Source organism: Lampetra planeri, chromosome 1 (assembly GCF_965212315.1).
Source record: "Lampetra planeri chromosome 1, kcLamPlan1.2.h2, whole genome shotgun sequence".
Taxonomy (NCBI): Eukaryota; Metazoa; Chordata; class Hyperoartia; order Petromyzontiformes; family Petromyzontidae; genus Lampetra; species Lampetra planeri.
The window spans coordinates 32,992,698-33,008,133 of NC_136107.1; the positions used below are offsets into that span (position 1 = coordinate 32,992,698).

A 15,436-nucleotide genomic window follows, 5' to 3' on the forward strand; every position below is an offset into this window, starting at 1 on the left:
GTGGCGTGAACTCTCTCCCGCAGGTCTGCGCTGCTGGATGAGAAGCGTCGACTCGAGACTCGCATCGTGCAGCTGGAGGAGGAGGTCGACGAGGAGCAGAACAACACGGAGCTCCTTCAGGACCGCCTGCGCAAGATCACGCTTCAGGTGCATTCAACACGGCAGTCACGCTGCAGATATGTTCGCCAGGCACTTGATTGACTCAAACAGGAGAGGGCGGAAGTGGTGGAAGGAGTGGAAGAGAGGGTGGTGTATGTGTATACTTTTTTAGCTTTTTTTATAATGAGCAAGTATTGTGATGGTGGTTTTTTTTTCCTCTTCCTCTTTTCACTGACGGGACCCGGACCCACCGGCCCTTAATGATGAGCCACCGTGGATGATGATAATGATGATGGCGACAAAGACGAGCGCGCCGTCACCATGCCAGCGTCTTTGCCCACCGCGGTGCAGGTGGACCAGATAACGATGGAGCTGACGAGCGAACGCAGCCTCACGCAGAAGGCCGATGGGCTTCGTCTGCAACTCGAGCGCCAGAACAAGGAGCTGAAGCTGAAGCTGCAAGAGCTGGAGTCAGAGGGCAAAACCAAGTACAAGAGCATCATCGCCACCTTGGAGGCCAAGATTGCCTCCCTGGATGAGCAGCTCGACATGGAGGCGCGGTGAGGGCAGACAGACAGGATGCTGACAACACACATGGGTTGAGATGGAGGCAGAGTGATGGAAGGAAATTGATTGGGCATAGATGGAATCTGTTGGATGGAGTTGGTTCTATGATGATGGAGGCATAGATTGACATCTGTCAGGTAGGGTAGAGGTGAAGTAGAAATGACGGGGCATGGATGGAATTTCCTAGAATTGGGGGCACTAAATAGAACGGACAAAGATGCACTTAAAACATTTATTGTCGTGTGATGGTAGTGATGGAGGCATGTTGATATGTTTGCATAAACGAGTACTGGATGGTAGTGGAGATTTCATGATGGGGATTCGCCTTTGGTGAATGGGTGGAGTGCATGATATGGTGAGGCAGTGAGGCAGAGACATCAACAGGGCTAATTTGTTGGGATGTACACGAGTGTGGCATGGGAAATTAAGATGAGTCTTTGGTGAAGGCACATTGATGCACACATGGATAACTCCTGAGATGTTGGGGTTTTAGTACATTGATATGGCATGGGCAATGCAGACATGATTGTGAATGGTCTTTGAGAAAGGCACACTAACAGGATGTGAGTACTGATGTGTTTTCAGTGGAGCAACATTGATTTGGGCACGGAGTTGGCTTGGTGCGTTGACTGGTGGAATCAGACTCATTGGCAGCGCAGGAGTGTAGAGATGCAAAGGAGCATAATTTCGAAGGCTGCAGCGTGAGCAAATCAACGGGGCAGTGTTCAGGCTTGGTCAGGTAGTAGAGGCGCACTAATGTAGTAGCAACGTGTGCGCGTCATCGCAGGGAGCGCGCGGCAGCCAACAAACTGGTGCGGCGCACGGACAAGAGGCTCAAGGAGGTGGCGCTGCAGGTGGAGGATGAACGCCGCCACGCGGATCAGTACCGTGAGCAGGTGGGAACGCACGCACGGGCACGCACAGACGTGTGTGTGGACACTGTTGGAGACATTGAAACATGACCATAAATGAATAAATGTGTCTGCAATAGCTTCACTTGACTCAAGCAGCCAATATTGGCAGCTACATTAACCACAAAATTATATAAATAAATCATAAGATTGTTACCCTGAAACATTGTGAATCATTACAGGTATACAAGTTCATAACTTTTTGTATCATTGCATTTGTTAGTCATTACTATCATCATCACGTTCAACAGCAATAGTTTATGGTTAATGTACCTGTGGCGTGATTATTGTGCGTTTGATGAACCTTGGGTATGGTGCCCGTGTAGTCAATGCCGTGTCGTGGCCTTGCGTTATCGCATTTGCTGCTTTTTGCCAAGGTTTGTGGATTGAGCCCAACAGCTTCCCTGGTTAATACCAAAGATCATATGACATCTTTAGAAAAGAGTAGGCCACGTGTGGCCAGCATCACAGCCGAATTTGACAAATGTTAAAATCACTCACAAATTACCTAACTGGGTAATGCCACCGTAACATGAACTCCCTACTGTGAAAACTACTGCTGACCATAACTGACGGTGAAACACAGTGATAGCCTTGCTATATATGAATCGCGCAAATGCCAAATTTGCTCATGATTTGATTCGAATGTGGGCACGCCGCGATGATTACAGGTGGAGAAGGTGACTGGACGCATGAAGGCGCTGAAGCGGCAGCTGGAGGAAGCGGAGGAGGAGGCAACACGTGCCAACTCTTCGAGGCGCAAGCTGGCGCGGGAGCTCGAGGATGTCACGGAGTCTGCCGAAGCCATGAACCGCGAGGTCAACACCCTCAAGACCAAGCTGAGGTGTGTGGAGCCCAGATCCGGCAGCAGCTATCCCCTCTCACTGCCCTTCACTGGGAATTTCTATGTGGCTTTGGGCCAACGAGCAGGAAGGATAAGACAGCTTTGGGTGGCTGGACTACCACCGAGTTGAACTACCTATATAAAAAAAATGGAATTCCAACCTGCTTGCCTATCCCCCCCACCAGCTTACCGTACCTGCATGCCAATCTACCAACAGACATTATTTGTAGGGTGGTCTAGAAGTCTCCTTATGAAACATCCACTTTCAGCCCCCTCCTCTGCGGAAACTTTGGAGTAGAGGAATAAGAACTGTTTTGAAAAGTGCCGGTACACAGGTTTGGCGTTCGATTATTGGATAATTTTGACCACTGATTGTGAACGTATTGATTCGCGATCAACTACAAATGAGCTGGTCATTTATCACGAGTAGTCATGAGTTGTAGCTCTTTGAATGACCCTTCTCGCTCCACCTCCCCCTTCTTCCCCACTCCTCTCCCCCTCTCCCCTCTGTATGTGCAGACGCGGGCCCTACACCTTCACGAGCATCACGCGACGTGTCGTCTCATCCGTCACAGAGACAGAAGTTTCTGACGATGAGACTAGCGGTGACAAAATCCAGGGAGATGCCAAGCCTGAGTGAATGGGTTCCTACTGGAGGAGAGGGGGAATGCACACGCACACAAACACACAAACACATGGGCATATACACACACAAGCTCACACAGGGACTCGCGATCAAAGTGAGGGATGTGGAATGGCTGCATTGAAATCAAAGTTAATAATAACAGCATTGGAGTGGGCACACAGAGACTGGCAATAAACCAAAAACCAAAGGGTGGTGGTGATAATTTAAGTGCGGACTTTCGAGGTCAAGTGTTGACTGTGTGACAGTTGCAGGATCTGGCACTGGCCATGATAACCACTTAACTTCACTTTGGACTGTAAATCCTTAAACAATAAAAACACCACTAAAGTTTTTTTTTACCATACCTAACAGCTAGTTTTGTAAACTTTGCTCTTCTAATATCCCCGTCTATTTCAACAAAATTAACCGGCGATGAACCAGTCTTCACGACCCAAATTTATTGAGATGTCATTATCCAAAAGCAATAGGCTAATATATCGATGAGCATCTTGGTAAAACATTGAGCATGGAATTTCAGTTTGATTGCTCTCTGGCAAATACTCGTTAAAGAGCATGCGGCAAGATATGGCAGCTCCTGTGGATAAGAGCCCAATTAAAGTGGCTCCGAGTGTAGCGAATAGAATAATAGGAGTGTAAGGAAATGAAAACAATCGTGTTCTTAATCATGTGTTTTGACCTCTTGTTTCCCACTCTTGAGCCACCACACCACCCTTAACACTGATAGCTGTGTCCCAGCCACTGAATAATGAACTTCTTGGTAAAATGCGAATGACATGTGCTTGAGTGCTGGCCCAGGTGGCTTAGATGACTATTAAACCTGTGTTAAAGCACTTGAAAGCTAGGACTTGTAACATGGATTTTAATCGCAGCCTGCAAATTAAGATTAATTAAGGTTTTCACGCAAGGAAAATTTGTTGGTCTCAGCTCATTAACCATTCATGGGCCCCCTGACACCCACCCAGGCAATTGGAACCAACAGATGGCGAAAGTGAGATAGATCTTAAATAAATACTTACATTCTTTCCTTTACTGGATCGTAAATCACCAGGTTACTTGGGTGTATGCTTATATGTTGATGTTAAAATTGTATTACAATAAAAGCATCCTTTTATACAATCAGATATTCTTTGTAGGAAATGTGGATATGGTTTTATTTGGACTGTGGTCATTTGTTATTGTCATTGATATTTGTAGTCGTTACACAAAATGATGCAATTGTGACCAAACTCAACCACCAACCCAACCTTTGATATGTGATATCATGAGTTCAAGTGAGGATCGAGAGCATTCTTGTTTTTATCTTCAAACATCATGCGCCAATTCCAATGAAGCATTAACACAATAACATTCCTAAAGTTATTGTTTCAATAACATACATTTCCATCTATGTATGAATTCTAGAATTAGTTTTTTTATCTGTTTGTTCATGTTTTGCTTTGGTATTGGTAAATAGATTTATGGTTGTCATTAAGTAATGGGGGTGCTTGTCACCAGGGCAATGGAAATTATCGACAATTAGCAAATAACTAATCACGTAGTCATATTAAACATTGTTAAATGCAGCCATTTAGTCTTGGACTATCGACACCATTAATATCACTCTCCACAATGTCCAAAAGTCTGAAGTCGCCTTTTTTTATTTTACATTAGTTTTATTAGAGTTATTTTCAGTAAGCATCCACCACATCATTAGTTTTCTTTTATTATTTTGCTGCTATGCATATCCATATTTTATGAGCAGCAATCATTAAATAATAGTCCATTAAACAATATCGCTTTCTCATATGCAAGGCAAATACAAACGGGGTTTCGTATTGTGCTCTGAAAAGAACACACAAGCCTACTTAAAATGCGGCCCTTTATAATATAAGTGCGCAGTCTATAATTGTATAAGTGCCTTCCTTCCCATATATCCTGTGACCTTGTTGCACTTGTTAATGATGCAAAGGACACCTCACCTTGCCGCTATTGAGATGCCTTGTTATGTGGTTGCCTTATTGAGACAAATTAAACGGTTTTGTAGTCCGTTTTTATAATTTTTGTTATATACACTCTTGTTCCATTTACATTAGCCCAGGGCAAGCAGTGTGATTCTCTTTGTTTAATTTGTTTTCGGGCCATAACCACCATCGCTTATGCCACAGCGAGGAACCTGTTTTGACAAATTGCTGGTCCTGATGTCCATGTGTGGTCATTTAGTGATAACATGGAGTGTGGCGACCTTTGGGGAGATTATTTTCCTGTAACAACCATGTGGGGACCACTTGGGCTTTGACCCTCAATAAAAATGATGGTAACGGTAAATGTGTTGGGAAGCTTGTTTTGTGTCTGTGGCCAAGGGGGGGGGGATGACTTCCCATGGCGATTGATGGTTACCTTCAACTCAATTTGAGGTTGCAAGTTAAAATCGTGGTCTTTGGTTGACTCGCTCCATCCTCCTGGGGCTGGTAAAAGAACTACCACTTTGTAAAAACATCCTGTAGTCGGAGGTTCTGTGAAACGATAACCCGACCGTGGAAATGTGACATTTTCCTCACTGGTTGATGAGTTCTAACGGTGCAGGGCACTACAGTACCTCATTACTAATTTGAGTTTGGAGAAATGTGGACTTTACCAACAATATTTGTTGGGGTTTTCGGTAAAGTCACGGTAGATAGGTTCAAAGAAAATAACAAAACTACGACGTTTCGATCGCAACACAAGCTGTCGTCATCGAAACGTAGTTTTTTTTGTCATTCTCTTTGAACCTATCTACTACGTGACTTTACTGAAATACCCAAATAATATGAATTCCGATAATAGGTTTTTTCCCATTTTTCTAGCAACAAAATAGGTGTTAAGATGTTAAAACACCAAACTGAAACCTTTGTACAAGGAATCATGTCTGCAATAACCACAATGATTGTGGTCAGAATGCAAACCAAAAAAACCACTGATACTATATGCAATATGAATTCCTGCAGTCACGAAAGCTTTAAGCCAAGATTTTACCAAAAATTATACTGTACACGAGTATATACTTCCAGCTATGACCAAGATCAGAACAAGACACTGGCCAAGAATACAAACTGAAAACTGCACACCATGAAAATATCCGTGCTTGGGATTACAAAAAGCATCATTTGGAGCTCAAAGACAATTGTAACTAAAGTATAACTAATCATTCGAAGCCCCCTTGTCAATCCATTGCCGGATGAAGGGCCCCCCGTGACAGCTGTGGTGGTTGTCTGACCAAACGCCATGCTGGTCAATACCATGTGGAGAACGGGATGCCCATGACCAGTTTAGATAATCACCACACATTTTAGAACACCGTGAGGTGTAAGGTCACATCCCCCCACTCCCTTCTATTCCGCTGCATCCACTCACCATCTTTCCGTCGCTCATCCCGGACAATATTCGGAGACGACGCTCGGCTGCAAAAAAAACACCGCAATTACATTTGCTTAGTGTAAGGAATCCCTAATCCCCAACAACAAAGTGCACCGTATGTTGAACTTCTTTCGCACCGTACGTAGCCAACTGAGCCAATCGGAGATGCGGAGGGAAGGACAACAAAGTAAACACAAAAACAAGTTCTAAATAAATTTGTTTTCAGTTTACATTTTCAATAAGTAATTTTTAAAAAGTTTTTTAAAACACGCTTTTATTAAATGTACTCGTGATGGAAGAACTCCACGACTCCAGGAAGTGGCCCCGAAGCTTGCCACAACGTAAGTGGCCGTGGTGAATTACAGCCAACGTCAGTTGACCGTGGATAATTAGACCCAAGGCGAAACATAACATATAAAAAATATTGTTTAAACAGATATATTTAAAAACATTTTTTTAAAAAAGAATATAGTATTGTCATCAGTATGACATAAGTATACCAAGTTTTCAATCGATACCACATTAGGAAGTGGGATAAAATTGAGTTGCACGATTTAAGGATACAACAGTGAGTTAAATACTCTTAGGTTTTTTCGGTCAAGTCACGTATAGGGAAAAATAATAATAAAATAATAATAAATTAAAATAACTACTTTAATTTTATTTTTTTACTTACGTGACTTCACCGAAAAAATCTAAGAGTATGAATCCTTGCAGTCACGAAAGCTTCACATCTAGTGAGTTAAATGAAAGCGTGTGAACAAAAACAGTTCTAAATAAATTTGTTTTCAGTTTCAATTTTAAAAAAACACAGCTCCAGTGGCTGCCTAAGATCGGGAAGAGCGTTCCAGACGGGTGCAGAAGCGCATCTGAAAGGAGCGTGATTCAGTGGACCATCTCTGTTCTTCGATGGTGAGTCAGAAAGCCGCTGCTGCTGCTTCTTCTGCGAGGATGACCGGGGGAAGGGATGGTCCGCGTGATGGTTTCTCTTTCCTCGACGAGGTCAGCGAGGTCATTGGGTGGCTCATTTGTGTCCAACCACCTCGCGTGCAAGGAGCGCGCGACCTTTCAATGGATTCGTCCGGCAGCCGCAAAGCCAAATTACGTCACAAAGCTCTGCCCCCCCCCCGCCCCAAAAAAATAAAACATGCTTCAAATCGCTTTAAACTATTGTCATTGTAGTGCGTATTTAATGTGCCGCTGCACTCTGATGTTGTAGGAGAAAATATTTACAAAAAAGTATATTTAATTAAGTAGAACGTGTTGTCTATATTTATTTAAAGTTGCGCATTTTTATGTGACGTCACATTTCTCAAACCACCCCCCTGGTCACACATCGTCACAAATGTCTTACCCCCCCCCCCAAGTGCGTGACGTCATTTATGGACGGCCACGAAGCACGTTTCCGCAAAAGTGAATCAACAGTACGGCGCGTAACAATCCTAACAAACAAGCAAAAAAATTAACCCGTAAAAACAAAGTTTTTCACTATAAATCCTTTATATGCGTGGCATCGGTTTTATTTTATTATTCATTTCTGTTTATCTTGAGTAAGAGTTTCATTTTTATCACATTTGTATTTTAAATCAAATATGAAATTATTTTTTTCCTAAAAAGTGGAAAATTTGGGAAAAAAATTTTCACGAAAATAAATTGTCACGCACAACGAGTCTGTGTGCAAAATGTCAGCACGATTGGATCACGGGAAGTGGGTTAAAAAACGACCGAAAGAATTGCACGGTCGTAAGCGCGCAAGCAAGTGAACTTAATATAAAGGATTTAAAAAAAACGATCCTGAATTCAAAAACCTCGTAGCTTCAACAAATAAAAACAAATAAACTTACGGAACTGGAAGTAAAAGCGGAAGTACGATGAAGGCGCGTCATGAGATTTGCATTTCCCAGAGTGCATCTGGGGCTTCCGTTCAATGTTTATGGTGTAAAACCTCGCAACTGTGCGTGTTAAATCGCTTTGAAAAATAACTAGCTTTTGTTATCAAGAGGCATTTTAACTGTTATTACTAATTAAAGTAGAATATGACATTGCACGACATTTATGTTCAGAGCCCATAGAGTAAAGGTATAGGATTCTGAGTCATATAGGGATAGTCGGAGCAGCCTAACTCATACTTACCTGACAGGGGAGGCACCATGATCACTTAGGTGGTCCTCCCAGGGCGAGGCTCATCCATTGCACTGCGGGTGGGTTGACCCCTGCGATTTCCCCAAATGCGGGAAACTCGACTGTATAATTTGTGGTACTGGGGGACTGCGTTCGCGCTATCCCCCGAATATTTAAGAAATAAAAGGTTAGCAATTTTTGTTGGTTTTTGTTCTTTGTTTAATATGAATGGGACTACACAAGCAACTTGGCGATAATTTATTGGCGTAAAACTGAGCAATATTTTTCTTCCAAACTCTTTATGGAGCTGCTACCATTGTGGGGATTACGTTAAAGCATCATACCCAGAACACTGATACTTGTCCTCAAAGACACTGCTGTACCTCAACCGCATCAGACCATAAACAGACTGATGCCTCCATCTCCTTCACGCATAGAACATTAAAGACAAGCCACGGTGCGATTGTGGCCGCGCAACCCAAATTGTGGACCATATAGTTAGCCAATGTGGTCTTTCTTTACTTCAATAGATGAAAACCAAAAGTACACGAATTATATTCTCGTGGCTATCAGAACTCGACATTGGCAAAATCCCAAAAGGATGAACGAGTAAAGTCGAATCATTGTCGTAATACTGTATTGCATATTAGTTTTATAACATACAATTACCTCCAGAACTGAAGATAACCCCACTAATATGCCAACGGCTCTTTGCCTTGATACATTACCCCCAATGCTTTGGGGATTTTCACTAATAAATTATGGTTTCAGCTAATAGCATGATTGTAAAATTTGCTTTGCAACATAGTGTATGTTTTTCTTGTTGTAAAATGGAAGTGATTTATTTATATCACGTTTTCATCCATCGACATTTAAAAGTTATTAAGAGCCCATAGCGTAAAGGAATAAGAAACTGTAGAGTCAGTAGATACTACTGCAGAGTCGGTAGATACTACTATAGAGCAAGTAGGTACTACTATAGTCAGTAGTTACTACTATATAGTCAATAGCTACTACTGTAGTCAGTAGTTACAAGTCAGTATATACTACTGTAGAGTCACTAGATACTACTGTAGCGTGTGTAGATATATATACCGACATAATAAAAATTGGGTGGGGGTGGAAAAAACATTTTTGAAGGTGGGGGGTTAGGTTCGACAATTTTGGAAACCTTTTCAATCAACTACCACCCACTTTCTATAACTTTTTGATTCAGGCCTTCTGTAAGACTCTTATCATTTGGTTTACGAACAAATGGAAAATCGTAAAGCCGGACTTTTATAATAGCTTGATACTTGCGTATGGATATTTTATGTTTTATTAAGAGAAGACAAGTTTTGAATAAAAAATGTTTTTTTTTTCCGGGCAAAGTCGAGTACTTGCTGCGAATAGTAAATAATTGTGAATGTGACAACCTTACTTATGGGATGTGTTGGGGTGATGGCGGCTCACGATACATTTATTCTTATGCCATCTAATCTAAAAGATGTTTTAATCTGAAATGTGAGAGACATTTGAAGTGCATATCCGTTCTTACAACAACCGTGATGCACTGCCCTCTGCTGTTCAGCTCGTAGCTGCTCGACTTATCTGACGAGGCGACGTGGCCACACTAAAAGCCCTCGTGACCGTGGCGGACATGTGAGTTCAGTGCCAAGCCTGAATGTCCCCTGTGGCTGGCTATGAGTACTATCGGTTTATGATGCCCTTACTATAGTGTGGTAAATAAGAACAACGAAATAATACCATGGCATCAATAGTAAAATCTCGCCTCGGGCGTAATATGTTAGCTTAATCGTTTCCAATTACTTCCGGAACTGAGGGTTGAAACCTCTAATATGGCAACTGCTCCTGAGTCAACATTACCCAGAATGCTACTGTGGAATTTTTTTCGTAAATTGTGCTTTAGCTAACCTAAATGTTAACCTTCCAAGTAAGTGTCTTTTTCCATGACTTGATCTTTTTGGTTTTTAAACAACGGTGTTTATTTAGAAAAAGCTTTTCGAGGGCCCATAGAGTAGAAGGTACAGGGTTCTGAGTCATATAGGGATAGTGGGAGCAGCCCAACTCATACTTACCTGACAGGGGAGGCACCATGATCACTTAGGTGGTCCTCCCAGGGCGAGGCTCATCCATTGCACTGCGGGTGGGTTGACCCCTGCGATTTCCCCAAATGCGGGAAACTCGACTGTATAATTTGTGGTACTGGGGGACTGCGTTCGCGCTATCCCCCGAATATTTAAGAAATAAAAGGTTAGCAATTTTTGTTGGTTTTTGTTCTTTGTTTAATATGAATGGGACTACACAAGCAACTTGGCGATAATTTATTGGCGTAAAACTGAGCAATATTTTTCTTCCAAACTCTTTGGGGATTACGTTAAAGCATCATACCCAGAACACTGATACTTGTCCTCAAAGACACTGCTGTACCTCAACCGCATCAGACCATAAACAGACTGATGCCTCCATCTCCTTCACGCATAGAACATTAAAGACAAGCCACGGTGCGATTGTGGCCGCGCAACCCAATTGTGGACCATATAGTTAGCCAATGTGGTCTTTCTTTACTTCAACCGATGAAAACCAAAAGTACACGAATTATATTCTCGTGGCTATCAGAACTCGACATTGGCAAAATCCCAAAAGGATGAACGAGTAAAGTCGAATCATTGTCGTAATACTGTATTGCATATTAGTTTTATAACATACAATTACCTCCAGAACTGAAGATAACCCCACTAACATGCCAACGGCTCTTTGCCTTGATACATTACCCCCAATGCTTTGGGGATTTTCACTAATAAATTATGGTTTCAGCTAATAGCATGATTGTTAAATTTGCTTTGCAACATAGTGTATGTTTTTCTTGTTGTAAAATGGAAGTGATTTATTTATATCACGTTTTCATCCATCGTCATTTAAAAGTTATTAAGAGCCCATAGCGTAAAGGAATAAGAAACTGTAGAGTTAGTAGATACTACTGCAGAGTCGGTAGATACTACTATAGAGCAAGTAGGTACTACTATAGTCAGTAGTTACTACTATATAGTCAATAGCTACTACTGTAGTCAGTAGTTACAAGTCAGTAGATACTACTGTAGAGTCACTAGATACTACTGTAGCGTGTGTAGATATATATACCGACATAATAAAAATTGGGTGGGGGTGGAAAAAACATTTTTGAAGGTGGGGGGTTAGGTTCGACAATTTTGGAAACCTTTTCAATCAACTACCACCCACTTTCTATAACTTTTTGATTCAGGCCTTCTGTAAGACTCTTATCATTTGGTTTACGAACAAATGGAAAATCGTAAAGCCGGACTTTTATAATAGCTTGATACTTGCGTATGGATATTTTATGTTTTATTAAGAGAAGACAAGTTTTGAATAAAAAATGTTTTTTTTTTCCGGGCAAAGTCGAGTACTTGCTGCGAATAGTAAATAATTGTGAATGTGACAACCTTACTTATGGGATGTGTTGGGGTGATGGCGGCTCACGATACATTTATTCTTATGCCATCTAATCTAAAAGATGTTTTAATCTGAAATGTGAGAGACATTTGAAGTGCATATCCGTTCTTACAACAACCGTGATGCACTGCCCTCTGCTGTTCAGCTCGTAGCTGCTCGACTTATCTGACGAGGCGACGTGGCCACACTAAAAGCCCTCGTGACCGTGGCGGACATGTGAGTTCAGTGCCAAGCCTGAATGTCCCCTGTGGCTGGCTATGAGTACTATCGGTTTATGATGCCCTTACTATAGTGTGGTAAATAAGAACAACGAAATAATACCATGGCATCAATAGTAAAATCTCGCCTCGGGCGTAATATGTTAGCTTAATCGTTTCCAATTACTTCCGGAACTGAGGGTTGAAACCTCTAATATGGCAACTGCTCCTGAGTCAACATTACCCAGAATGCTACTGTGGAATTTTTTTTGTAAATTGTGCTTTAGCTAACCTAAATGTTAACCTTCCAAGTAAGTGTCTTTTTCCATGACTTGATATTTTTGGTTTTTAAACAACGGTGTTTATTTAGAAAAAACGCTAAAGTATCGCCACGTAAAAGTTTTTCGAGGGCCCATAGAGTAGAAGGTACAGGGTTCTGAGTCATATAGGGATAGTGGGAGCATCCCAACTCATACTTACCTGACAGGGGAGGCACCATGATCACTTAGGTGGTCCTCCCAGGGCGAGGCTCATCCATTGCACTGCGGGTGGGTTGACCCCTGCGATTTCCCCAAATGCGGGAAACTCGACTGTATAATTTGTGGTACTGGGGGACTGCGTTCGCGCTATCCCCCGAATATTTAAGAAATAAAAGGTTAGCAATTTTTGTTGGTTTTTGTTCTTTGTTTAATATGAATGGGACTACACAAGCAACTTGGCGATAATTTATTGGCGTAAAACTGAGCAATATTTTTCTTCCAAACTCTTTGGGGATTACGTTAAAGCATCATACCCAGAACACTGATACTTGTCCTCAAAGACACTGCTGTACCTCAACCGCATCAGACCATAAACAGACTGATGCCTCCATCTCCTTCACGCATAGAACATTAAAGACAAGCCACGGTGCGATTGTGGCCGCGCAACCCAATTGTGGACCATATAGTTAGCCAATGTGGTCTTTCTTTACTTCAACCGATGAAAACCAAAAGTACACGAATTATATTCTCGTGGCTATCAGAACTCGACATTGGCAAAATCCCAAAAGGATGAACGAGTAAAGTCGAATCATTGTCGTAATACTGTATTGCATATTAGTTTTATAACATACAATTACCTCCAGAACTGAAGATAACCCCACTAACATGCCAACGGCTCTTTGCCTTGATACATTACCCCCAATGCTTTGGGGATTTTCACTAATAAATTATGGTTTCAGCTAATAGCATGATTGTTAAATTTGCTTTGCAACATAGTGTATGTTTTTCTTGTTGTAAAATGGAAGTGATTTATTTATATCACGTTTTCATCCATCGTCATTTAAAAGTTATTAAGAGCCCATAGCGTAAAGGAATAAGAAACTGTAGAGTTAGTAGATACTACTGCAGAGTCGGTAGATACTACTATAGAGCAAGTAGGTACTACTATAGTCAGTAGTTACTACTATATAGTCAATAGCTACTACTGTAGTCAGTAGTTACAAGTCAGTAGATACTACTGTAGAGTCACTAGATACTACTGTAGCGTGTGTAGATATATATACCGACATAATAAAAATTGGGTGGGGGTGGAAAAAACATTTTTGAAGGTGGGGGGTTAGGTTCGACAATTTTGGAAACCTTTTCAATCAACTACCACCCACTTTCTATAACTTTTTGATTCAGGCCTTCTGTAAGACTCTTATCATTTGGTTTACGAACAAATGGAAAATCGTAAAGCCGGACTTTTATAATAGCTTGATACTTGCGTATGGATATTTTATGTTTTATTAAGAGAAGACAAGTTTTGAATAAAAAATGTTTTTTTTTTCCGGGCAAAGTCGAGTACTTGCTGCGAATAGTAAATAATTGTGAATGTGACAACCTTACTTATGGGATGTGTTGGGGTGATGGCGGCTCACGATACATTTATTCTTATGCCATCTAATCTAAAAGATGTTTTAATCTGAAATGTGAGAGACATTTGAAGTGCATATCCGTTCTTACAACAACCGTGATGCACTGCCCTCTGCTGTTCAGCTCGTAGCTGCTCGACTTATCTGACGAGGCGACGTGGCCACACTAAAAGCCCTCGTGACCGTGGCGGACATGTGAGTTCAGTGCCAAGCCTGAATGTCCCCTGTGGCTGGCTATGAGTACTATCGGTTTATGATGCCCTTACTATAGTGTGGTAAATAAGAACAACGAAATAATACCATGGCATCAATAGTAAAATCTCGCCTCGGGCGTAATATGTTAGCTTAATCGTTTCCAATTACTTCCGGAACTGAGGGTTGAAACCTCTAATATGGCAACTGCTCCTGAGTCAACATTACCCAGAATGCTACTGTGGAATTTTTTTTGTAAATTGTGCTTTAGCTAACCTAAATGTTAACCTTCCAAGTAAGTGTCTTTTTCCATGACTTGATATTTTTGGTTTTTAAACAACGGTGTTTATTTAGAAAAAACGCTAAAGTATCGCCACGTAAAAGTTTTTCGAGGGCCCATAGAGTAGAAGGTACAGGGTTCTGAGTCATATAGGGATAGTGGGAGCATCCCAACTCATACTTACCTGACAGGGGAGGCACCATGATCACTTAGGTGGTCCTCCCAGGGCGAGGCTCATCCATTGCACTGCGGGTGGGTTGACCCCTGCGATTTCCCCAAATGCGGGAAACTCGACTGTATAATTTGTGGTACTGGGGGACTGCGTTCGCGCTATCCCCCGAATATTTAAGAAATAAAAGGTTAGCAATTTTTGTTGGTTTTTGTTCTTTGTTTAATATGAATGGGACTACACAAGCAACTTGGCGATAATTTATTGGCGTAAAACTGAGCAATATTTTTCTTCCAAACTCTTTGGGGATTACGTTAAAGCATCATACCCAGAACACTGATACTTGTCCTCAAAGACACTGCTGTACCTCAACCGCATCAGACCATAAACAGACTGATGCCTCCATCTCCTTCACGCATAGAACATTAAAGACAAGCCACGGTGCGATTGTGGCCGCGCAACCCAATTGTGGACCATATAGTTAGCCAATGTGGTCTTTCTTTACTTCAACCGATGAAAACCAAAAGTACACGAATTATATTCTCGTGGCTATCAGAACTCGACATTGGCAAAATCCCAAAAGGATGAACGAGTAAAGTCGAATCATTGTCGTAATACTGTATTGCATATTAGTTTTATAACATACAATTACCTCCAGAACTGAAGATAACCC

The 15,436-nt window shown here is 41.7% G+C and overlaps 1 protein-coding gene and 4 non-coding genes across 6 annotated transcripts in view; all 5 read left to right on the top strand.

Moving 5' to 3' along the window:
- The window catches only part of LOC144721392 (myosin-10-like), a 117,600-nt gene extending 112,229 nt beyond the window's left edge, over positions 1-5,371 (top strand). For both annotated transcript variants that reach the window (XM_078598985.1, XM_078598995.1), the window contains exons 39-43: positions 24-147; positions 451-659; positions 1,454-1,562; positions 2,249-2,421; positions 2,941-5,371. In XM_078598985.1, the coding sequence (XP_078455111.1) occupies positions 24-147; positions 451-659; positions 1,454-1,562; positions 2,249-2,421; positions 2,941-3,061 (736 nt within the window). In that variant the 3' untranslated portion in view covers positions 3,062-5,371. The remainder of the gene's footprint in view (positions 1-23; positions 148-450; positions 660-1,453; positions 1,563-2,248; positions 2,422-2,940) is intronic.
- Positions 5,372-8,564: 3,193 nt separating this feature from the next.
- On the top strand, positions 8,565-8,728 carry LOC144723480 (U1 spliceosomal RNA). The gene has a single exon (XR_013586188.1). It is a non-coding gene; the product is annotated as a U1 spliceosomal RNA (small nuclear RNA).
- A 1,902-nt stretch (positions 8,729-10,630) lies between these two features.
- Positions 10,631-10,794, top strand: LOC144723486 (U1 spliceosomal RNA). Its single transcript, XR_013586189.1, has one exon. It is a non-coding gene; the product is annotated as a U1 spliceosomal RNA (small nuclear RNA).
- A 1,906-nt stretch (positions 10,795-12,700) lies between these two features.
- On the top strand, positions 12,701-12,864 carry LOC144723489 (U1 spliceosomal RNA). The gene has a single exon (XR_013586197.1). It is a non-coding gene; the product is annotated as a U1 spliceosomal RNA (small nuclear RNA).
- Positions 12,865-14,770: 1,906 nt separating this feature from the next.
- LOC144723496 (U1 spliceosomal RNA) lies at positions 14,771-14,934 on the top strand. The gene has a single exon (XR_013586198.1). It is a non-coding gene; the product is annotated as a U1 spliceosomal RNA (small nuclear RNA).
- Positions 14,935-15,436: the final 502 nt, after the last annotated feature.